At 40.3% G+C, this 26,686-nt stretch overlaps 1 protein-coding gene across 4 annotated transcripts in view; it reads right to left on the minus strand.

The window, feature by feature from the left end:
- The window catches only part of dpp6a (dipeptidyl-peptidase 6a), a 503,595-nt gene that overhangs the window by 9,267 nt on the left and 467,642 nt on the right, over positions 1 to 26,686 (minus strand). For all 4 annotated transcript variants that reach the window (XM_077244246.1, XM_077244247.1, XM_077244244.1 and 1 more), the window contains 10 exons: positions 24,350 to 24,473; positions 23,096 to 23,134; positions 22,441 to 22,548; positions 21,007 to 21,098; positions 19,099 to 19,146; positions 18,890 to 19,008; positions 10,564 to 10,611; positions 3,154 to 3,252; positions 2,981 to 3,050; positions 209 to 403 (listed from right to left, as the gene is read on the minus strand). In XM_077244246.1, the coding sequence (XP_077100361.1) occupies positions 209 to 403; positions 2,981 to 3,050; positions 3,154 to 3,252; positions 10,564 to 10,611; positions 18,890 to 19,008; positions 19,099 to 19,146; positions 21,007 to 21,098; positions 22,441 to 22,548; positions 23,096 to 23,134; positions 24,350 to 24,473 (942 nt within the window). The remainder of the gene's footprint in view (positions 1 to 208; positions 404 to 2,980; positions 3,051 to 3,153; positions 3,253 to 10,563; positions 10,612 to 18,889; positions 19,009 to 19,098; positions 19,147 to 21,006; positions 21,099 to 22,440; positions 22,549 to 23,095; positions 23,135 to 24,349; positions 24,474 to 26,686) is intronic.

The raw sequence follows: 26,686 nt of genomic DNA on the forward strand, positions 1-26,686 counted from the left end.
TGCCACTGTAGGACCTTCTCACATACTGAAGTCACATACATATAGTCAGTGTCAATCATTTCACTGAGTTTTTAAGTCAGGCCAAGGTATACATGTGACTGACTGAAGATCTGCCGTGCGGTTAAGGAGATGCAGTACATTCATGCAGCTGTGTGTTGGCACTGATGGATGTTCACTGTGTGTAGGAGGCAGATGGCTGCTCAACTACCTGAGGACATCCAGCTGGTCTTTCTCCTCGAACATTCCCAGCCTGCGCTGCACCTTATGGAGTAAGTTAGTCCCCTGGAAGCCACTTCCACGACCGTCAAAGCGCACTGCAACCACCCCAAAACTGCTGACCAGCACTGACGCCCAGTCAATGTGAAACTGCTCTGAGACTGACTGACTGCCTGGAGTCCCATCTCTGAGAGAGATAGAAAAAAAGACAAAACATTTAAGTTTTCTTAAGAAAAGAAGCAATTAATTTGTGCTCGATCAAACTGGCTGTTTCAATTTAGTAAGCTGCCTGTCTAGAAAACATTGATGGCAATGATATCTACGTTCTGGAATGTTCCAAGTGAAAATATGAAAACAAAAAAACAAAAAATTAAACTGAAGTACACTTACTTTGATGAGTTATTTACTTGCTTTGATTATAATTTTAACAGTTTATTTTATATTATTATATACAATTTTATTTTATATTATAAAATATCATCCTTACAAATGTGCAATTACAACTATATTTAAATAAATAATGTACAAGTTTCACTAGAAATGACTGTAATGTATATTTTACGTTAGTTTACCATAAATACAGTATTTGTCAGTACATTAGGCATACTAGGGGTATAACAATATATCGCAATACAAAAATGCAACAATATGTATCGTGGATAGTGACAATGTGTATTGTGTATAGTTCACCCAAAATAAAAAATCCTCTGTGAGAAAAAAATTCACGTTTTCAGAGTTTAGTGTCAATACTAGATTAAACTACTATATATAATGTTGATTATATAATGTATAATTAATAATGCAATGGGGGAATATTTGTGGGTCCTGGTAATGCCACATGTCTTATGTTACCAGTAAAAAGTGGCCTACATTATTTTAAATATATGTGGTCAGTGACAGAGTGCAATCATATTCGTCTAAAACAAATCTGTATTTTCAGCTTCAGAATCATGAATATTTTTGAATATTATCTGGTGTCACCATTGTCCTTTGGATTGGGTTACCAACACCAAGTCCAATTCTATTCATTTACACTCACAATGTAACACCAAATTTAGCATTTTAATCAACAGTACATTTTTCATTAACCTTTTACCATATGTCTTGGAGTATCGCAATAATATTGTATCATGAGTTCAGTATCGCGACATGTATCGAATCGTGACATGAGGGTTTCGTTACACCCCTATGGCATACACTTCAATCAATTTTCAGTAACAATAGATTTGGTAATGAAATTACATAAAAACATGCAAAATAAATCTTAAATCCTACTTAAGTGTATTAAAAAATAGCACTCTAAAGATCAGCTAATTGCATTTAATATATATTTAAACTATAACACATTTTCATTCGATTGCATTTAATATGCAATTGTCAGAAAACATTACATTCACTTCACATTTATTTCTTTTAAAGTATGATAATCAGTTTTTCACAAAGGTAGGTAAGGCAGTTCACTGGGTTTTGAGACAGTCATTATATTCACTATAGTCCTAACACACCATCTACAGTCCCTGCACTGGCGTCTCTGTAGAGAGCACAGGTGACTGTCTACCGCGGTATGCATGATGTGAGCGGCGGTGGGTTAATTGAAGGCGGGCTTCAGGTGAACTCATTTGTGGTGTAATTACAGTGGCTGAAAGTGTACGGCTGAAAAGACAAGATTAATAGCACAGCCTCAAGTTCATTCCAGAGTTACACTCTTACACTTGATGAGACCTGAAGCGCAGTGCAGGAGAGGAACTGCTGTTTGTGTGTTAATAGGATGACCTGCAGCACACGCTTTAAATGCCTCATATCATGGAAAACAGGATTTGCTCTGTGATATAATAGACCGTACTGTACTACAGGCAAATTATAAAGTTCAGGATTTAAAGCTTCTTCCCCGGACCATTTTTTTAAACTTACCGTAGTTGCTAAAAAAATAAAAGAGAGTAGAAATTGTATTCAGGACCATGGCATAACAGTTTTATTCCTTTGATGCTAATGGTTGAGCATTATTGATTGTATTGGCCTATTCAAAAGCAAATACATATGATTTTATAAAATATTGAATAAAATCAGTAAAATACATAACATAACTGTCATGTTCTAATGCTGTTTTGGTTTCGTTTTCATTCTTTTCCCTGTTCTGAGTTATGTTTGTTAGCAAGTTTCTATGATTATACATAAGTTCCTCACCTGTTCTTAGTTTTCCACAATAAAATATTTTAAACATTTTAATTAGCTTTATTATTTATTTATTTAATTATTATTAATTATTTATTTATCAATTTATTCATATTTATTAAAACATTTACAGGGCTGTTGGAAGAATTTGGAGCTGACATTTGGTGGACTCATCATTTCTCTTAACCAACCCTCCAATCGGGCATAACTGAAAATAGGCAAATGTTGGCATTTATGTTGGTCACTATTTTTTAGCCAATCGTAAAAGAGGTAAATTTCATACAGAAACGTGAAGAAACAGTAGAAAACCGGGTAAATGAATAACTAACTTAGGTTTTAGGTGCAATAAACCTTGACTAACATTATAAGTGGGACTCGGGGGGAAAAACAACATGCAAGAGAAGGATAGATAATGACTTTTTTAATGAGGGATTCAACCATGATGGAAGTTCGGGAGGGTTCAGAGAAACTGTTGGGACACTGACACACATTTTACATATCAAATGTGTTTGTTGTTGTGTGTGTTGTTATGTAGAAAGACATAGGGCCTGTAAAGAAAAGAAAATGTTGCATGAAATTGCCATTTACTCACATGAGGAGCAGAAGTGGGTAGTGTGAGGTTTCTATGAAGCCTGCAGGTTTCAAGATCTGCATGTTGAGTCCTGTTTATGACAATGAGAGACATCCATCTGCATCTATATTATATTAATATCCCTCTTAAATCATTTTGGAGCAGTTAAACACCAGCAGTTTTGGTTAACATACTGTAATCCTCTATGTGTATCTCTGTGTATTCCACTCTCGGCATCTGCAGCGAGTTCACCGTTCTATTCAAGCTCAGATTCAACTCGATGTCACGCACCTCTGCAGGGGGAAAAAACAATAATTTTATGATTTAAAAACAGCCCCCCCAAACCTTCTAAACCTGTATGGTTTTCTTTATTTAGCTAAATATTCATGTTTCTTACACTCCACAATCTTGCCCTCTATCATAAATCCTAAAACGTATTCACACTTTGCACCAACAACCAACATTTTGCATCGCTCATATTACCCATGTCTATACATAAGAGCAAATTATATATAAAAGGTATGGCAGAGGGAAAGACTTTCTGTAAATAATGACTTAAATTTTGATCTTTTACTCATAAGGAATATTCCAGGCTCCAGTATTATGTTGATTATCTCAAATACATTTAGACTTTTCTCCTTTTATTTAAAAAATCACAAATGTTGCATGCATGGAGGCACTTACAATTGAAGTAAATGGGGCCAATTTGTAAACAATTTGTAAAATACTCACTGTTAAAATAGAACTGCAACAGATTGTAATCAATGCAAGTGTTAACCTGATTTTAGTGTAAAACATTTTCTGCGCACAGTTATAGCCAATTACAACCTTGTTGCCAAGACAGCAGCTGACACCTACAATCCTAAAATGTAAAAATGACACATAATAGCTCAAATAATAATAATAAAAAAAACACAACTTTTAACACATAATAACCTTTACATCTCTGCTTTTAAATCCTCCAAAAAAATTCTGTCATTTATTTTACCATTACCATTGAAAGAGGCTCTGTAACCTCCATTTTTGTAAAGGAAAGGAGAGACAAGTAAAAATTCTTCAAAATTATGCCACAATTGGTTTCGATTTAGCTTAACTTGTATTGAAAATGTAATATTTCTTTAAAGTTAAAATATGACTGTATACTATACCCAACTAAAGTGGACAACTTTTATGGTGTTTTGTTTTAATATATGTCAGCGTGAACATTCTGCTAAACATCTCTTTACAGATACAGTACTTGTGTCAAATGCATTGTATAATCATTATCTCTACTGTGTTGTTTTCTGTTTATTTGTGTGGATCTTGTCATTGTAAAGCCCTTTGGTCAACTGTGGTTGTTTTTAAATGTGCAATATAAATAAATTTGAACTTGAACTTGATTGCATTATTGAATAAATGTAATTTTAGGGAAAACTATTCCTTTAAGAGCTTTTAAACAAATCAAGGAAAAATCTATTGTTTATCTCAAACTAAGTATCTGCAAGCACAGAACCTCCTCAAACATGCCGAAATGAGCAGCTAATTGCTTTGGGACATAAAGGAGAAACAGTTGCAGGATTAACAGTTGTAGATGTTCAGAGGTTGTGAGAGGCTGTGAGCAGCTGGCATTTCTGATAGAGAGGGACTAAAATGAGCAGATATCATGTGTGCTGCTGTAAACACAAGAGATCTTCCATTCTGTGCAGCAGCGATAGAGCCTTGGAAGTGCACGAAACAATTAAGAGCACATTGCGGCGGAGGGTTTCATTTTAAGACAGGCTTATCAGCGCCTGCTCAGACTCCAGCCCAGCAAAGCACTCTTGCTCCCATTGCACCAGTGCTATTGACATAGCTGCAAATTTGAGAAAAACAACAGCAATGATTTGTACCTAAACATGGAGAAGGATCCGTATGAGTTCTGTGTAAGTCACTTTGACCTTGGTGTCACATATCATTTACTGAAAGAATCCAGAAGTGAAGGGGATGGAGGGGAAAAAAAAATCAAAATGACAGGGCAAGAACTTTAGATAAACTTGCAAACAAACAGTGTTCATAAACATTCCACACACACAAACAGATGTGAGCTCTGTGAAATGACTTCTGTGATGGACCGTCACACTGAATCACGCGCTCGTTGTGATATTGGTGGGCTTACAGGATATAATATACATAACACAATTACCAGCCTCTTACAGAGAGAGGTCACAGTTTATGGAAGGAATGGCGTGTCTGGCAATAATCCAATCATCTGTGAGTGCTCTCTGTGTGACAGCGCAGACGTGTGTATGGAGACTCAATCACATCGTGGCATATGGTAAGCCTGGGAGGAGCTCTGCTCGTCAATTGACATGCTGTGGGAATATAATGCAATGAGATGAGTGTGTGTGTGAGTCTGACTGTGCAGAGATGGTAATGAGAGCATTTTCCTGAACTTCTTACTCTTCTTTTGAGTGCTTAAAGGTGAAGTACGTGAGATTTTTTTTAAATGTTAAAGTACATTCTCTTTACCCAGTTTATTGTTCATGGACTACTATTAGGATGACATTTATTGATTTATCTTCCCCAAAAGTGTAAACATTGAGCCCCCAGGCACCATCAAAACATTGAAAGTGGTCTGCTCAGATTTGTGAATAGTCTCCCACAAAGGGATTTTAGCCATGACAACTCTCAGAGTGAATAAATTTCAACCAGCATTCATCGGATGGGGCATGAAATATATATAGGCTTGATTTTGCACAGCATGCGCAATCACAGGCGAGGGTATGATATGTATGGCTACATGGATTTAGAAGTACTTCTGATTGGCTGGTGTTGCGGCGTTGAAAGAACTAATCGGCTACTAATAACTAATTGCTATTTAACTACCATGGTAAGATGCATCAATGAATAAATCATGGATTTATGAAACCGTACTGTAGTAACTTTGTTGTTCAAACACGTTAGTTAATGATGTCACAAAGGTGGTGGAGTAATAACTTATTTTAATTAATCTGTTTAAGATCGAATTAATACTAGATTTTTTGTTATAGACTACATTTAAACATTTTCAGATATTGTATTTTATAAATTATTTGTACACAGAGTACTTATTTATTTATTAATAATTAACAATAAACATGTAAGCTCAAAGGTGTGACCTTCTGGGTTTACCATATTTTATGCTAAATTAAATCTGTATAAACTTTAATTTTGTGCAAACTATGCATGATACATACTGTCACGTTTTTGTACTGTGATATATTGTGACACAATATATTGTTACACCCCTAAAACTAACTGTTTACTCTCTGTTTAACAGCAATGAAATATGACTCCATTACAGTGTAAAAGGAACAGTGCTGGAGTATATTTATTTCGTTACTCTACTTAATTACATTTTTCAAGTATCTGTACTTTATCTGAGTATTTTTATTTTGGGAAACTTCTATTTTTACTTCACTACATTCCAAAGCATAATATCATGCTTTTTCCTCCACTAAATTTCATAAAAATATGTCTTTCCTCGTTATTTTGAACTGAAGAAATTGCCATTCGCTCCGAGAAGCAATAGCGTTCTTCTTAATATGTTAACATATTTTTCCCTATGTGATGTCTGTTTTTATATTGTATGTTTATATTTGTCAACATATTTACAAACATTTCATTTTTCCTCATTTCCTACAGGTGCACACGCAATATTCTGACAGTTTTGCAGGTCTATTCGTTCTGTTTGACCTTCTCACCGAAAATGAAAAGTGGGAAACTTTCTCTGAGCAGTTTCCTATGATTTGCTGCCCTTTCTCACTTTCGGCTGCTATCAAGTCGGTCTGCACCACATAAATAGGACAAATGGTCCACTCATAAAAAGAGTTATTTACCTGCTAGAAGCCAAAATTTGGGAGGGATGATAATGGTACAAAAATAAAACGTTAACTGCATGTATTATACATCCACTGAAATGCACTACACTGCTATTGTACTTTCTTTCTATTAAACATTTATTATTATTATTATTGTCAATGTTGAAAAAGTCTCTGTTACTAATGTAACCGAGGGTTACATTAGTAATGTAACGAGGGCTTTTTTGCTCCAGTAACGTCGACGTTGCGATGTAATTGGGATCCCTATGGAAAACACTACGGTGGCTGCCACATCCAGCGCCCTACGCAAGACTCTTAGACCCCCAACTGGCTGGGGCGGAAGACCTGCGTAGAGGGAGTTCAAACTGCTGTTCCGTTATACCCCACACAGTGGAACTCTTTGATAACACTGGGAAAGTGTGCCTTTCCAGGGGAGAGGGACGCTGCGGAAGACACATCCTGCCCGAAGGGAGGTAACATGTGGAGAATACACATATGTACTGGCTGGAAGGGGCAGTGCAACATGTGGAATGTCACTGGGGTGGCTCCGGCCTGAGAAGGGGGAGGCTACACCAGACAGTGACGGCAGAGCGGACTCTGCCAAAGGAAATACACGGAATTACCGCAGGGAGCTGGTTGTGGAAGAATACGCATATGGGATCGCCGCAGGGATCACCAGATATGGAACCCAGCCTAGAACAAGTTACACAAGCATACGAGCACTAGGCCTGGCGTCGGACGTTCTGCAACGTCCGACTTCTGAAGGGGTGCGGAGGAACTCTACAGGGCTCGCCTGAGTGGGGAACTCCACTGGAGCAAAAAAAAAAGCGCACAAATCCGCTTCATGTGGAGAGGAGTTGCGCAGCAAGCCGACACTAGAGCAGGAACTTCTGTGTTACCGGCTGGTTGAAGCGAGCACACAGGAAGAAACCGGCTCGACACATAGGCTATAAAACCTAGCGAACGTGTTAGGTGTCGCCCAGCCGCTCTCAACCCCTGGGCAAGGCGATGGCATCCACTATCCAGTGGGCCATCCTCTGCTTGGAGAAAGCCTTTCCCTTCTGCTTGCCTCCGTAACTGACAAAGCGCTGATCTGAGGTCCTGAGGCTTTGCGTTCCGTCTACGTAAAGGCGCAGAGCGCGAACGTGACAGAGAAAAGCCAGGGCCGGGTCAGTTCATCGACCGAAAATGCATGCAGGTCCCCTACCCTCTTGATGGAGGCCAATGCAACAAGGAGTACTGTTTTACAGGACAGAATTTGTAACTCCGCTGACTGCAAAGGCTCAAAGGGTAATCTCTGAAATGCCGAAAGGTCCAGAGACAAATTCCAAGAGGGTATAGAGAGCGGGCGAGGCGGATTTAGTCTCGTCGCCCCCGTCAGGAACCTGACGTTCAGGTCATGCTTTCCCAGTGACTTACCTTGAGCTGCATCGTGATGTGCGGCGACAGCGGCAACATACACTTAAAGGGTGGAGGGAGACAGACTTTGCTCCAACCCATCTTGCAGGAAGGAAAGCACAGCTCTGATCAAGCAAGTTCGGGGGTTCTCCTCGTAAGAAGAACACCACTCAACGAACAGGTTCCACTTCAACGCATTGAGGCGCCTCGTAGAGGGGGCTGTAGCGGAAGTGATGGTGTCAACTACCGCTGGGGGTAGGTCACCTAGAACCTCCGAGTCCAGACATACCAGACTACCAGACATAGGGTGCCATAGGGTGCCCCGTCTCTGAGAGCAGGTCCTCTCTCAGAGGAATGGGCCAGGGAGGGGATATCGCGAGGAGCACCAGTTTCGGGAACCAGGTCTGGTTGGGCCAATACGGCGCAACTAACAAGACCTGCTCCTCGTCCTCCCTGACCTTGCACAAGTTCTGTGCAAGAAGGCTCACTGGTGGAAACGCATACTTGCGTAGGCCCGGGGGCCAGCTGTGTGGCAGAGCATCCGTGCTGAGGTTTCCCTCGGTCAGGGAACAGAACAACTGGCAGTGAGACGTGTCCGGGGCAGCAAACAGATCTACCTGTGAGGTCCTGAAAATCAGCTGGACCACCTGGGGATGGAGTCGCCATTCTCCAGGTAGCACCTGCTGCCGTGAGAGCTCGTCAGCTGCACGGTTGAGCAGGCTCGAATATAAATGGCACGAAGCGACCTCAGATGCTTCTGACTCCAAAGGAGGAGATGGCGGGTGAGTTGTGACATGCGGCGGGAGCGTAGACCACCCTGATGGTTGATATACACAACGGTAGCAGTGCTGTCTGTACGGACCAGTACATGCTTGCCTATTAGCTGTGATTTGAAGCTGCCCAGCGCAATATGTACTGCTAACAACTCGAGGCAGTTGATGTGCCAATGCAGTTGAGGCCCCAACCACAGACCTGAAGCTGCATGCTCGTTGTACGTGGCCCCCTAGCCGGTGGCAGAGGCATCCGTGGAGACCACAGAGTGCCTGGGCACTAGTTCTAGGGGAACACCTGCCCGCAGGAACGAAGGGTCCGACCACAAACTGAGAGTTTGGCTACAGTGCGGGGTTGCTTGCTCTGCCACGCCAATCTCGGGATTTGATTGTGGAGCCAGTGTTGGAGCGGCCTCATATGAAGCAATCCGAGCAGCGTTACTGCGGCTGCAGATGTCATATGCCCCAGGAGCCTCTGAAACAGTTTCAGTGGTGCCGCTGTTCTTGGTCTGAGAGTGCTCATGCAGTTCAACACTGACTGGATGCAGGCCTCGGTGAGGCACACTATCATGTTGATTGAGTCCAACTCCATACCTAGAAAAGAGATCCTCTGCCTGGGGGTGAGTTTGCTCTTTTCCCAGTTGACCTGAAGCCCTAGGTGGCTGAGGTGACTGAGCACCATGTCCCTGTGTTCGCACAACCACTCTCTCAACTGGGCCAGAATGAGCCAGTCATCGAGGTAGTTGAGAATACGAACACCACACTCGCACATGGGAGCAACAGCCGCCTCCGCGACTATCGTGAAGACACGGGCCGACAGGGCCAGCCCGAAGGCTAAGACTAAAACACTCAGTGTTTTTGTACTGATATGCCCGTCCCTCGAACGCAAAGCAAAGAAATGTACACTTCAGGAAGATCCATAGACCACAATGAAACATGATTGTGACATCCCAGCAGATTGTGCTTAATTTACACCACTCTACACAATGTAGCGTATGATATTGGAGTTGCTTTGACATTTAACCACATAATACTTGTAGCTACCTGACTGTTTTTTAAAGTTATGTTTATTGTATTGTTATCATTTTCATTTGTGTAATTTAAAACAAATATTTTCTCCAACAGCAGAAGCACACATACAGGTCTATTGAATGGTGGGTAAAACAAATTCATTAGGAAAAAACAAAATAATAAATCTGCCCGATTGCAGATTCCAAGTGATCAAGGGCTTAGGTTGTTCCATTTAAACATATTGCAAGGGTTCCGCCAGTAGTAGGCACTTATGCAACATAAACAATAAAGTACATCTGAATGAATGACACGGAGGGAAGTTAGCGAGGGAAAGGGTAAAAAATGGATGCAGACTGGTAGAAGAGATGCTGCAATAATGTAAAATATGTGTATAACAATGTGTTTTTTGAACATTCAAGCATTAAAATCTATTCTAGTAGACCCCAAAAACAAAATCAAGACTTTGAAAAAGGGCATAATAGGTCCCATTTTTAAAAACAATGTGTTGATGACATTCAATCAAGTCAAATGACAGGAGCATGACCCTACAGATCAGCACGCACGCACGCACGCAAGACAGAAAGGAGAAAGGCTGCTGGATACTCACTCTGTCTGTCGTAGGTGCTGTAAACCGCCACATACGGAACTTCAGGACCTGACACCACACAAACACAATCAATAAATAATGATGCAAGACATTCATTGCTTTTTATAGTTCTAACAAATGCTTTTGCAAGTTTGCTTAAGAATATATATATATATATTTTAAATAAAAAAAATAATTAGTAATTCTCCAGTAGGGTGCTGTAGCCATTGTGTTGTCTAGTGTTATTTATTTTTATGTATTTTTGCTGTATTTTTGTGTTTTTGTCATTTTATTTGGTCTTAAAAAGAAAATCTATATATTGCTTCATTAAGTTTTGTCTTTTTTTGTTGCTTATTTAGTTTTAGTTATTTCAGTATTTTTAACTAAAACTACACGGAGATGAGAAATGTTGCCTTGACAACTAGCAGAATAAAAAAAGGTTATTTATTTTTTTATCTTATTTTATTTCAAGTACTTACAAAGTTTTTAAATGGCTTTAGTTAAAGGCACACTATGTAACAATTGCACCTTAATATAACAGCTTCAAAGTAATTTCGGTGGTAAATAAACTCATAGTAGGACGAATTATCCTGGTAGTAAAGCTTGGGGGGGTCGTCGCTGGAAAAACCGGCTATGTAAGTTTGAGAGGATCGCCCCCGACAAATCTCGCGAGAATCACGACTTGCTTTACGGCAACTACGTCACACACAACAACAACATATGAAGCACGCAGATACTTACGTGCATTTCAGACGATGGAACGAGCAAAGAAAAAGCGGTCGGAAGAAAGTTTGAAAAGGAAAAGAGAATCTGACCGCGTGAGGAACCGGACAAGAGTCCCACTCGGTCGGGCATTTACTCGTTGGCGCGAGCTAAAAAGCAGCACTGGATGCAACAGCAATGCTGACCTGGCGATCTTGTTGATGGACTAGTAAGTAAATATCTTATTTGTAAACTTGTTTGCGTTCTATATTGTATGTTGTTGTGCTTGCTTGTAGTATGTAATTTTTTACGATGCTGTTCATTCATCCATTGTTGATAATTAGACCAGTCCTATAATTTATCATGAGATTATCATTAGAACAGTTGTCAATATCTCACAAAGTTATCAGGACACAAATAAAGTTAAGCCTAGAAGGTTGTAAAAAGTGTAAACGAGCAAAATTTGCAAATTATTATGATAAATTGTAATCATGTCTAATGACATCACAACGGCGAATGTCATGAAATAATGCGACGTACATTTAACTTTATTGATGTCATCTGGCATTTTGTAATGTTTACATTACAATCAAAAAACACAAATGAAATTATACAGTAGTCCTAGACAATAGGCTATTTACTTGTGATTTAGCAGCAATCATGTAAAAACGTTATAAGCCAGCAAACGCGGTAGGCTACTTTATTATTATAAAGTAGTCTAACACTTGACATATAGTTATTATTATCCTTTTACCATCATCAGTAGTTCAGTAGACTATGTAGTAGCCTAATATTTCTATGAAATCGTGAAACATTACCTGGTCAATATCTTCCGAGTCTATCTGTGCCTGTTGCATGCCCGGTTTTTCTATTAACTACCGAACAGGTACCAGTGTGGAGGGTGGGGTGGGGTGGGGGGCATTTACGACAGTGCAAGTATTCCAAGGCGACTCTAGGGGTCGCTGTTTGACAAAAACAGAATTCCTGCATAGTGTGCCTTTAACAATAATAACCCTGGTTGTGTCTCACAGAATAATTCTTTCATATCTGAATACAGTATACTTGTATCACAACTGTTGACTTTGATGACCAATTTGAAATTATTATCAGTGGGGTTTATTTGATCAAAACCTAACCTATAAAGTATTAAACTTCAACAGGTAACACATTCAGCATTTGTGCAGTTTTACTGAAAAAAAGCAAAAAAGTGTAATTTAATTAATATGCTTTAAGGTCTTTCAAAGAGAAAATTCCCATATTTATTTATAGTACAATAATAATAATAATAATAATAATAACAACAAATTAAACATTAACTAAAAATGTTTTTAGTTTTATCTTAAGTAAAATTACTACTACTTTCATATTATAGTTAAGTAGTGGCTAGTGTCTAAAGAAAATATGTTGATTAATCATGTTATATGGTTTTTATAATAAATAAACATTTTACTATGAATGTATATTTTTGTTTTTGGGAAAATATGGAAATATTGGAAAATCAAGCATAGCGTCAGTTCTGGCAGGTCACGTTAGTCAAGCTCGCTGATACACATCTACCTATAGGAATAAGACACCTATATGACTGTATACACTATAAGGTCCTCCAGTATTGTCAGCAGCTATCACGTTTCTCAGGAGCTAATTACCCTCCTCCATCTCCAGCTCCTCCTCTTGTCAGACAGTATGCCATTCTTATTCACCTTGAATCAGAATATATTCTCAAATTATGTTGTACTTTAAAATCTTGAATTAATGATACCTGCAATATATTCATGTTGGTTCTGTTCTGATAAGGGTTATTGCTGCTCTCCCCGCTCTTATCCATGCTTGGCTGCATGGATGCGCAGGGAGTTCTTGCCCTGAACAGAACCATACCGCCAATCCTAACTATGCTAATTGTCAATCTTATTTGATGACAGTGGTCCTGACAGAAATATTGTCAGGGTTGTTGCAGGTAACTGAAGACGAGGACACAGGTGTAGGGTCTGGACCAATCAGACACACACTAATTATTCATATTCACTATATTTAATGAATATAAAGGTCTATGAAACTCTCCCCCAAAACTAACCTCACAAATGAAGTTACTTTGTCAGCCGGGTGTCCGGTTACAGAACACTTTAAGACTGATAACAGACTTTACGACCTCAAAGGAATGTGGCCACATGCGCAACATGCTTAAGAGAGAGAGACCATCTTTAATTAAATAAACTTTGCGGTGTTACTCTGATCTATGAAGGAACATGCCTCACAGAAACTGTGATGATTTACTGTCTCGTGTACTATTAGGTATAACAACATGGTATGTTTGATTGGGGTGTATGTGGTTGAACAACCACCCAACGGTCAATATAACCTCACCTGTATCATGCTTCCTAGCAAATTAATCCTCATTTAATGACACACACTTTGATGTACATCACCTTCTCTTAGAATGCAATGTGAATTTGTTATGTCTATTTGAGCTTGAATGAACAGTCTAAGCATGCTGGGGACGAAGACCATAAATCAACTAAGAGCCGCTTCCCCTCTCGGACATGTCACCTTACTCATAGGTCCATTCAAACCTTAGGGGTTGGTTCTTTTCTCAGGGTATATCAGAGGCAGGCAACAGTGACCGCCCTCTCTTAGTTTTTTCATCCAGCCGCAACACTGTTCTGGTGAGACTGGGGAGCCCCCTCCCCCTCCACGGGGGCCCCAGGGCCCAGCAGGCCTCGATTCCAACCAGATCCGGCCTCATGGAAAAGAGAGAAGACTCTCTCACAAAGAACCAAGGACAATCTCAGGAGTTTTGGAACAAAGACTCCAACCAACAACGACTCCAATCACACATCCTTTTGACTTCCTCACTTCCAATCATGCGTTCCTGGAGAAAGAGAACGCTCAACCAACTTCCACTTGACGCTGCCGGAACCATCAACGACTTCAATTTTCAACAACTTCAAGAATTGTTCCCATTACAAATGCAAGTATTCAATTCAATGAAATGTGAAAATGAAATTCTGATGGTTCTTCTCATAGACCCTCTTCCGGTTTCCAATTTTATCCTATCACTAACCTATTTATGTATTCATGTGTGTATGTTGTTTAGTTTATTTATATTCATATAAATATCTATATTTAGTTAATAAAACTTGTACATAATATGTATTTGGTTCTGTTTTGTTTGCAATACAAGTCACTTTACGATCACGGTTTTTGCTACTGGCTCAAAGTACTGTACAGGCGAAGAAATAATTATTCTTCGGTGGCCATGGAAGATACCCTTTATTAGAATAAATTAATAATCAAAAGAGTTCGTTGGAAGAACTGATTAATTGATTGTAATATTAATTCAGCCACATCAAGTTAATCCAATTAACTGACCCAAATATTTATAATTAATAATAACAAGATATTATTGATTATTAATATTTCCAAAAAGCTGAGTTCCTTACAAGGAATTGCAGTATAGTTGATTTATTTACAATCTTCAACTTACAGGAATAAAAAGTAACAAAAGAACAAAACTCCAGGACTTCAGAAAACAACCATACAAGGACGACGACCAACAAACACAAGGCTTAAAAGAACTGGGAATAATGGGATAATTAACAGAACACAGGTGAAGAAACTGAACACAAACGAGGAGCGGGAAAACTAACAGGACTGAACCAAAATCACAAAGACGGGGGGAAACAAGATCTCAAAACTGAACTAATAACAGGACTAAACCAAAATCACAGACAGGGGAAACCAAGATCACAAAACAGAACTCAACACATAGAAACATGACAGTACCTCCCCCCTCCCCGAAGGCGCATCCTCGCGCCGTATAACATCCAAAGGGGTGGGAGGGTGGGCACCCTGGAGGCTGACGAGGGCATGGTGGTGCAGGGACGGGAAGCCTCCAGGGCGGAGCTGGTAGCTCGGGGAACCGGGGTGGAACAGGCTGTGGGTGTGGCCATGGCGGAGCAGTCTGTGGGCGTGGCCAGGGCGGAGCATTCTGTGGGTGTGACCAGGGCGGAGCTGTGGGACCCTCGGGCGTCCAGCGAGGAGCTGTGGGACCCTCGGGCGTCCAGGGCGGAGCTGTGGGACCCTCGGGCGTCCAGGGCGGAGCTGTGGGACCCTCGGGCTTCCATGGCGGTGAGGACCCTTCGGGCAGCCATGGCGGTGAGGACCCTTCAGGTGGCCATGGCGGTGAGGATTCTTCGGCGCCCCCCAAAAATTTTAATGGGGAAATTGACAGGAAAGGGGGGATCCGGCAGCAAAGAGGGTCTTGGGCTGGGCAGGACCAGCGGTGAAGAGGGCTTTGACCTAAGCAGGACCAGAGGCAAAGGAAACTCTGGGCTGGACAGGACTGGCGCAGGATCAGTGGGCTCTGGTACAGGATCAGTGGGCTCTGCTGCATCTGGTGCAGGATCAGTGGGGTCTGGTGCAGGATCAGTGGGACTCGGAACTGGACGGGGCCAGCACATCATGGGACTCGGAAGTGGACGGGACCAATACATCATGGGACTCGGAACTGGACGGGACCAGCACATCACGGGACTCGGAACTGGACGGGACCAGCACATCATGGGACTCGGAACTGGACGGGACCAGCACATTATGGGACTCGGAACTGGACGGGACCAGCGGCCATGAGGGCTTGGTGCTGGACGGAACCAGCGGCGAAGAGGGCTTGGTGCTTAAAACAATTTTTAAAAGTAATAGTCAAAGGTGGATGATTATGTATTAAGTCAGAGCTTATGCTTCAGCTGTACATGTTGGCTGTGATGTAGAGTCAGAGGCGTTCGAATCCATGTGCAATCACTTTAATGATGAACTCAAACAGACAGAAACAGAGAAAGCACAGAGATGAGAAATATACAGGGGCAGTCCAAACTCGGAGAGGTTACCAGGCGAGGGTCGTAGGCAGGCAGCAAACGTTTGTAGAGTAGACGGGGAAACAGGCTAGGATCGAGGAATCAGGAATACGCAGAGATTTGGAAGAACGCTCAGAGTTGCACGCCGCCGCAGAAACAAGACTTCGCAGGGAACAAAGGGGAGCGAGGTCCAGATAAAGGAGACTGAGTGGGAACAGGTGGCGGTGATGATGGAGGTAAGACAGGGATGGAAGGAGATGAATAATGACAGGAGTGATGGGAAGTGAAGTCCTAGAATTCAGGAGAGAGAGAGATCTGGTGAGGCCAGGAGAGGGCGTCATGGAGAGCATTGGGACAGAGAACCATTCCCCCCCGGCGACGGGGTCTTCCACGGGGTCTGGGAGCAGGACGATCAGGGTGATTCTGGTGGAAGGTGGTGAGAAGAGACGGGTCAAGGATGTTTTGAGATCTTTGTTGACCTCATGTGACCAGCTCAAGCGCAGTAAAGACAGAGGTTGTTGCACATTCTTCGCTCACACTCCTCAGTGGTTAAGCGCGTGAAGCCGATTTGCATGGGTTGGGGCTCAGAACTGGCGGAGGGATTTATAACGACTCGGTGTTTGAGCGGTATGCGTCGCGCTCGCATCAGGTTATCTAGGCGAATGGTTAAATCCATCAACTGACTGAGAGTTTCCCCTCATCCCGGCAAGCCAGTTCTCCCTGTAAATCGGAATTCAGACCCTTACGGTAAAGCAGTTTCAGAGGATCCTCTCCCCAGCCTTTCTGTGCAGCGAGTCTGCGGAAGGTGAGGATGTATTCCGCCACGGAAGATCCTCCTTGATGAAGAGACAATAGTAGCTCGATCGGTTCCTTTCCGCCGGCGGGATGCTCGAAAACCTCTCTGAATTGGACGAGAAAATCATCATAAGAGGGAAAACGAAGGTGACCACCTGCCCAAAGCGCAGTCGCCCACTCCAGTGCCTTTCCAGTCAGCAGAGAGCAGATAAAAAAGACCCGGCTGTCGTTGTTTGGAAAGAGGTGGGATTGCTGGTTAATATATAGAGTGCTTTGCAGGAGAAAACCCTTACCAGTTGCTGACGAGCCGTCGTATTTGTCGGTTAATGATAAACGAGGATTATTGGAGGCAGAAACGTTACTCACACTGGTCGGTGGTTGAGCTGGAGGTGCAGTGGTTTGAGCAGCGGGGTCGGGTTGCGTCGTGAGGGACCGCATGGATCTCAGCAGTTCCTCGGTAAGTGAAGTTAATTTCTCAAGCTGCTGTTGATGAACGATCAGTACGGAAGCTTGATTGGTGACCTCTGTGGTTAGACGATGTAAGGTTGCTGGATCCTGAGGTGGCGAAGTCTTCTGTGATGAAGAGTCAGAAGCGTTGTGATCCATGTGCAATCACTTTAATGATTAACTCAAACAGACAGAAACAGAGAAAGCACAGAGCTGAGAAATATACAGGGGCAGTCCAAAGTCGGAGAGGTTACAAGGCGAGGGTCGTAGGCAGGCAGCAAACGTTCGTAGAGTAGACGGGGAAACAGGCTAGGATCGAGGAATCAGGAATACACGGAGATTTGGAAGAATGCTCAGAGTTGCACGCCGTAGAAGAAACAAGACTTTGCAGGGAACAAAGGGGAGCGATGTCCAGATAAAGGAGACTGAGTGGGAAAAGGTGGCGGTGATGATGGAGATGAGACAGGGATGGAAGGAGATGATTAATGACAGGAGTGATGGGAAGTGAAGTCCTAGAATTCAGGAGAGAGAGATCTGGTGAGGCCAGGAAAGGGCGTCGTGGAGCGCATTGTGACATTAGCAAACACTCAACAACAGTAAATCCATTTGTTTTACAAGTGCTCCAAAGTTTTTTTTAAAGACTGCTGTGTAACTAAACTGAAAAAGGTGCATAAAAGCTTCTGTTAACAAGCATCTGCGACGAAGCTTTTATGAGTGCCACAACAGCACTGATCATAAACACATCATTGCTCAAGGAGTTCGCTCATGACAGTTCAATATATAAGACCATGGCAGCATTCAGGCCTTCCAGACTGCCTACAGAACAATTCAGCTGCTATAGAAACAAGCCTTGCAAATAATCAATGCACTTTGCAGCATGGAACCTTCACAGCTGAACAATAACAAGGTGCTCTCTGAGTCCACTCTCACTGTCTCCGTCCCTTTCTTTATTTCCACTTCTGTAACACTGAATGACCGACACTGAACAGGGATGCATAAAGCTTGTCAGAAGATGATATAACATCAAGCTAAATGGACATTCAATCCAGTGTCAACTCACAAGTGTTTACTAAAATTTGTCTGGGTTGTGGTGAAGTCAGAGAGGATTTTAAAGTTTATCATAAAAAAAAAATACTTAAACCCTATTATTTACTATCCTAATTATTGTAACACTTTATTTCGATAGTCACCTTTAGACATTCTAAGAACTATGAAGAACATATGTCAACTAACTCTCATTAGAAAATTAGTAGACTGTATACTTAATATCTGATAACTCTTTATTTTGATTCTCCCCGAACTGACAATAAGTAGCTTGGCAACTAGAAGTCAACTTATTCTACTAACCCGAACCCTAACATCTAACCGTAACCTAAGAGTCTACAACTGTCTACTAATAATCTGATGAGAGTTAGTTGACGTCTAGTTGCAAAGTTACTTATAGCTAGTAACATTTTTAAAGTGAACTATCGAAATAAAGTGGAACCCTAATTACTACTATACATGACATAAATGTTCATATACTGAGATCAAAAGAGAAAGGAAGAGATGTCTACCTTTACAGTTGAGCAGAAAGTAGTCCATGCTGGGACTGAAGGAGCCACTGACATACCCACAGCTGTCAGTGAAATCACAGGACAGACAGCGGCGGTTGAAGGAGCCCACTGTGTCTGCGCTGGAACAACCACAGACACATTAACACGGTCAGCGAGAACAAGCCTGTGACTGCATCATCCAAGACCTGAATATATGTATCATAATGTACCTGTAGAGATGTCTTCTTTTAGGGTCATCCTCAGTACTGAGGAAATATCTATTCAGACAAAAAATATAATATCAAAACATAGCACATATAACACTTTGTATAATCTATACAAATAAGCTGTACGCTTGTGAAACAGGAGTACACTTTACACAACAATATTGCATATGTATGTAATGTTTTTGGTCACTTTTGTTAATAAATGTATTATACTTTAAATGTGTATTAAATGCAATTACCTGAACTTTATAGTGCTTTTTGACACACTTAAGTAGGATTTAAGTACATATTGTATGCAAGTTCATAAATACTTCTATTGTCTTTAAAATGTGGTTAAAGTGCGCTGCCAAATGTTCTGACAAGTATATATTGTATACTAAAATATACTGTAATGTCATTTCTATTGAATGTTATGGAGGCCATAAAGGGACATGGTGATGGAAAAACAATATGAGATGAGAGAAAAAAATATATGTCAATGCTTTTGTGTTCTCTCTAAAATGTTTTAAGTTCCCTCAAGAAACTGTGTCTGCTCCCAAAATTTTCAGCTTTTTTGGCGAGCAAGCTTGTTTTTGGCGAGTAGCGCCTGATAAATTAATTAGTGCTGTTGAATCGCAATAAATCACATCTAACATACAAGTCAGTGTTTACATAAAATATGTGTGTATATATTATAAAATGTATATATATTGTATACGGTATATGTCTGTGTGTATATACTGCACACACACACACACACACACACACACACACACACACACACACACACACACACACACACACACACACACACACACACACACACACACACACACACACACACACACACACACACACACACACACAGAGAGAGACATATATATGATGTATATAAACGTAATAATATATCAACACCAGGGTTTCCGTTGTCCGGTAATTACTGGACATTGGCCGGGAAAAAAATTAAATGTCAGACAAAATTAAATCTCTCCGGTCAAATTGTCCGATTAAAATTGCCTAATAATCCCGCCCCCCTAACACAATCCAAATTTGAGAATAAGCCTAAAATGTATAAGCAAAAATACACCGACCTTTGGCTATGTTATAAATATAAAGGAACAGGCTCTACCGTTTGAAAGTTATTAAACAACATCGCATGCTGCATTTCAAATAAACCGCACACCTAAAACGGCTGTAATATAGACCTAAACAACGAAACTATTGAGTGAGACGTTTCAAATATGGCCAGGCCCAGGCAGACTAGCCTTAAAAGCCTTTTTTCAGAGGCCAGACGATGGAGAATCAGGAACATCTCGTTATAGCCTATAGATCAGTGGTTCCGCGCACTCGTACAGTTTTTTTTTCTCTCATCAAAACTGAATAGCCTATGTTCATCAGTGGTTACAGTCTATATCAAGCAGGGACACGTTTGTGTGCATTTTATTTTGTGATTTCACCGGAATGAATAGAGAGTCTCCGCAACGGCGATAAGATTGAAACGCGCGTCCGCAACTCGTGCAGCGCATCGTCCATGCAACTTTCAGCGCTTCTTAGAAACTTGTATGTCATTTACTGTATTTAAATATATTTGTTATTACACATTTGTAACAATGAAATTGCACTTTAGTACATTAAAATATATATTACCTTTAAATCGCTACAGTTAACACTGCAGTCAAATGTATAATCAAATACTTACATGTGCTTTACTATGTTAATCAACACATCAAAGTAAGTGTACATCTTAAAAGCATGACAAAAGTTTTATAAAACACATTTTCACAAGGTTAGATACTTGTATATCTTATATACCATGGTACTGACCGATTACCATACATCCCATGATAATTACTACTTAGCCTAAATATGTTCATTCTTAATGACTAAATGAATCATTGATGTTCAGTGTGTGGTGTTGGTGGATTCGCTCACATTAATTGGCTGTCCTCATCATATGCCAGAACCCGCGTGACGTCCCAGTCTCCTGATGTGATCGACTGCAGAGAATCTGTGCTGCTGTTGGGCTTCATCAACAAAACAAATTAAACAGACATCAGTCATACTGAATGGAACTCGAGATTGTGAATAATACAATGTTATTAATGTGTTGTCATTAAAAGAGACGCAGAACATGTCTCAAGAAATTAAGTAATTAATCAATGAAATACTGTCGACAGTAAAAACGTGATTAGTTAAAAAATATCACAAAACCAACTGCCTTGGCAAAATGAAGACACTTGTTTGTATTAAAGGGATCACGACATGAGTAATCAAATATGCCTTGATATATTGACATATAAGAGGTCTTTGTACCATTACACTTTTCACAATTGCTAAGACACATTTCTTGAAACACATTTTCTCACGACATTAAAAACACAACCAAATTTTCAAACTACCTTCACAAAACCCCTGACTCTTCTGGCAAAATCAAACAATCAGCCCAAAACCAAGGTATAGTAATCGCAACTAAGTAAGGTGAATATATTATATACTGTAGGTACTGCAGGTGCAGTTTTGCATTAAATATTTTATAGTATGGAATGTCTGTATATTCATTGTATATTCATTATTGTGTCCCAGCACTCTCAGTGCTGGGTTGTGACAGGGAGAGCATCCGACGTAAAACCTGTGCCAAATCATGTGTGTGTGAAGCGGACCCTGAAAATTTGTGGGCATACCGCTAAGAAAGAGATGGAATGTCTGTATATTCAGCACTTGTGGACTGTAAACACAGTAGCCCAAATGCAAAAGCCCAAAAGGTCAAAGCAAACTCCAAATGAAAACATGTTCCTATACACTTAAAGAAATTGTGCAGCAAAATCAAGGTCAGTGAGAGATTCATTCAGCCTCATGTCTAGTGTTCCAGATCCAGCCTTGACAACACTGTCCACACCTGGCTCTTCTTCCTAATCCACATACTCTTGCTCCTCTCCCTCTCAGAAAGTTTCCATCCATTGTTGCTATCAAAATTCACTCTAAAATGGCTTATATTTTGTACAGTTGGTTTGATCACATCATTAAAACAAGTGTGAACCATTCTGAGCCATTGTGTGTAAACGATGACAACTGTGTTGTAGTTTAACTTTTGCCACTTGTGTTTTGCAACACAAGTGCATCAAAGTGCAAAATGTGTTTTAGTGAGTGAGAATGTGTTTAGAGTTTTGCAAATCAGAGCATGAGATTTGCAAATGGTGTCTAACTGCCTGAACTTGTTTAATGTTTTTCAGACAAATAGTATATAAATAGTAGTAATAAAAAAGCAAATAGTCATTATAATTACTGACACTGTCTACAATGGTACAGTATACAGATCAAAACGTTTGAAAAGACCTCCTTTTCAACACTCTTTGCTGAAGTTTGTACCTGTGAGATGGACATGGAGATGTGGAAGAACTTCCCTCGTCCTCCCTGTGGGATTGCTCTGGTGAAGAACAGCCTCAGGCCATCTTTAGAGAACAGCGGCTCTTCATTCTGTTTGGGAAATGATCATTACCTTAACTCCAGCACCATTATTACTGTCATCAGGTGATGTTTTTCCACCCATGGTAGTGTTTCGTCATTTGGTTTGCTCTGCAGAGTTTCATAATTACTGAATTATAAGACCCGCAGGAGCACTAGAGAATGCGTCCACAGCACAGAGCGGTCGTATATCTCCAAACAACACCAAAAATGTTAAAACCATAACAACATATATTAGAATGTGAATTATTATGATGATGCAGTGCATATGTAATAGTGCGTCTGAGCCCTCAGGCCTATTTCTTTCGGAGCCACACAATCCTTTATTCCTGTTATTGCAAAACATTTAATGCGGCCACTTTCTCCCTCTGGTGAAAAACAGACATGAAACCTAATCAGGAAAAACAATATCAGCTCAAGCACGGTACTGTGGGGAATATGATAAGACAAACAACATCAAACGTTCTTGACTATTCAAAGCCGTTATCATTGACAAACACTGACATGGCACATCCCATCATTTCTTCCCCTTGTCTAGGCAGAGGAAGTTAATTCTCACCTGTCTGTGCAGCCACCCCTCACTTTCATCCTCATGTTTCTGAAGAAAAAAGCAAACAAAAAACATGGAAGATTGCTGTGAAATATTACAAGAGTGCAGAATCGAGTTTCTGACTCATTTAGTCCAATTTAACAAAACCTGTGTTAATTTTTTTTTCTTAAGGCGAGACACTACGGGTGAATAGGGTATTTTTTTTAACTAGCAGATATCACCATGAAACTATGCCAGTTGATTACCTACATTACGATGAGAAAAAAATGTATTACAAGTTTTCTGTCATTTAATGTTTAAATATGCAAATGAGGCATGGTCTAATTAAATATCCGCTATTTTGCATACATTTTAAAAAACTAAATCTGAGTATTGGACAAAGCCAGGTTCAAAATTATTTTTTCATTGTGTTCACATATTAGATAGGGAAAAAAATACAGAGGGATTTATGGATATCTACTTTTGTTCTCCTGTAAATCAGAATATACTGTCAATAGCCTTAAAAAAATGATTTTCGCCATGTTTTTTGGAATAAAATGTTATATAAATCAGGCTAGGAATAATATATTTACAAATCCCTCAGTAAATGTCTTCATAATATAACAAGACTGGAAAGTTTGGTGTATATAGGTGCAACTGAACTGGAGATTTCGGACTTGGAGTATGAGAGAACAGTCATTTTGAGAAAACGGGCTTTACAGATTTAGCATCAGCCAATGAGATTGCGCATTTAGAGTCAAATCCCCCCTTTTACTTTCACGATTGGTTGGTGATAAAAAGGAAATGACTATATTTGGATCCGACAGCATTGTTCAGGAGAGAGAGAGCTTTCTAACGGTGTGTGTGATGACAGGGTGCAGATCGCGATCGCGGAGCTGAGAGATGATTTATAACGACCACTTTTGATGAATTTATGAGAAATCTACAGACGCAAACAGACAAAGTGTAGTAAAATAAAGACCTAAATGTGTATTTTGGACTTTTATTCAACACAAGTCTGAAAGAAGACATATTATTGAAGACAAATATCCCAAAATCTCAAAATTGACCAGTGAAAAAAAAACGATGTTTTTGCCTGCCGTGTCTCGCCTTAATGAAACAAAATACTCACTAGCAATCAAAAATACAATGACCTGGTTGCCTACTGCATTACCTAGTGCTGTCCATGTGAATTCACTTAATTGGTTTTAAAAAAAGAAGAAATAAACAACCTATGCTGTGAAACAGTCACGGAAACAGAAAGGACTTCAAAAACCCGGGTACCTTGGTGCAGACACCCGTCGTGGCCACACAGAGGGTCAGGATGGAGATATTTTGGGCTCGGTTCAACCAGTTTACTGCCAGTTTCGTACTTGTGGCCCACTTCACCATAGTCACATAGTATTCCCTGTAATATACACAAAAAATAAACAGCAATGTCTTCTGGCAGATGGACTTTATTCAATCATGAGACCTGGACCGAATCTTTTAAAGGGGTGGTAAAACACAATTTTACTTTTCTAACTTTAGCTAGTGTGTAATGTTACTGTTTGAGCATGAACAACATCTGAAAAGGTACTGCGCTCAAAGTTCAAAGCAAAGGGAGATATTTGCTTGTAAAAAATTCAATTTCTAAGGACTACAGCTAACAGCCGGTTTTGGACTACACGACATTCCATGGGATCTGCTGACGTCAGCATATTCCATTATTTACATAAACGCCTCCTCCGAGAATACTTAATAAGCGGGCGAAGGCCGTTTTATATTGCTGTTTTGGAGATGAGTTGTTGCAATGCCGTCGAAACGCTGCTGTTATTTTCATCCGGTTGCAGGTCCGCTTTGTTCAGCCTTTCTAGGGACGAGGGTGTTAGGGATCAATGGTTAAAATTTACTTTTAACTCGGTCCCTCATAATTGACCCTTCGCAGGGAGCTTGATTGACAGGTGATCTGACCAATCATACTTCACCATTTGCCATTTTGTCCGACAAAGCTGTCAGGAGAGTTAGTAGATTAACATGGGAGGATTTGAACTTGAAAAACTGAACATACTGACGCCTTTCCACGGTTAAAACAACATTCCTTTTTATGTTCATTCATGTTTATTTTATGCTATAAATGAACTAGAAGGAAGAGATGATCGGTTCACGAGCAGCTTTAACTGAGGCTCTACAGCGATCTGTCATGACACATTAAAGAGCCACAAAACGGTATTTATTGTTTAAATTTCTTTTTAAAAATGACCAAATTTGAAAGGTGAGACTTTGTTTAATATGTTTAATATCAAAAGTAACCGAAAAGTAACCTGGTCTGTCCTGTCTGTCAGCGTATTGTCAGATTCCTCTCTGATCCACGATGTATTTTTCACTGCGTGAGAACATGTTGTGTGCGTGAGAGCGCCGTAGCTTGTCGGACATAGTGACAGTAACTAAGGGGGGCGGGTCTTTGCGAAGGGTCAATTATGACTCAAATCTCGCACTCTGTGCTGCACATTTTACGGAGGAAAGCTTCCACAATCTTCGCTAGCTCAATGCAGGATTCGCACATCGGTTTGTCCTGAAAGATGGAGCAGTTCCAACTTTAAGAACAGAAGCTGTTGTTTACGGGCCACAACCTGTAAGTATGATTTATTTTTCCTCGATGTGTTTCCCTGTAATAGTTTGTATTGTTAATTGTACTTTGTGGCAAGGAAGTAAACAAATGACAACGCTGTTTGGCTCTGCTGGTTTGTTAAATGCTCATTCATACTTAACGTTATCTGACAAACACCTAACGATTCAAACTTTGTTTTAATCTCAACAGCGAACTTGGAATTAGTGTAAATTATTCTTTGAATCGAGCTTTTGTTTATCTACATGCTTGTTTATCTACAGGCATGCTAAACATGGTTCTGTGTTTGATTTGGCAGCCGATGTTTAGTGTTCGTTTCGGGTTAATAGTTCTGTCGACAGATATTTGTCTAAAATCGTTCTAAAAATACGAAAGTAACGGTGCCATACAGTCAGAAACGATCACTATAGATCCGCAGTCTTTACTCAAAAAAATCCCTTTGAGGACTGTAGTATAATTTGTTAGAACGATTATATGACATTCTTGTTTATGAAGCTTATTTTTTTGTAATTCTATAATAATTCGTACAATTAAATAACAGCATATCTAAAAAGTAATGAGAGAACAACAAAAAACAAACTTTTCTGTCGTTTAACAGCCGTTCTTGAACAGGTTCTGCTCATCATCTTCACTAACGTTTCCCTGGGTCCGATTGGTTTTATTGACGCCATTGTTTATAATACACCAAAGCACAAAGTACCGGTAAAGGTAAGGGACGTGATGTTTCCAGAAAACGTGCACTAGACGGTTATCACAACACACTGGGCCAGCTAACCAATCTGAGCCCATTGCGTAGTTTTGAGGGACTGGCTTCATAGAACCCGGAAGCCATCAGACCGTTTTTACAAGGAGGGGCAGAGCAGTGTAGAATACAGGTAAATTATATGAAAATTAATGCAATTTTTAAAAAACGAAGCATGAACACATGTTATAGTGCACCCCACAAACACAATCAAGCCTTCGAAAAAATGCGTTTTACCAACCCTTTAAAAGATTTTCGCAGAATATTGTTC

This window comes from Siphateles boraxobius, unplaced genomic scaffold (assembly GCF_051911475.1).
Source record: "Siphateles boraxobius isolate OS27281-9 unplaced genomic scaffold, OSU_SipBor_1 26, whole genome shotgun sequence".
NCBI classification, from domain to species: Eukaryota; Metazoa; Chordata; class Actinopteri; order Cypriniformes; family Leuciscidae; genus Siphateles; species Siphateles boraxobius.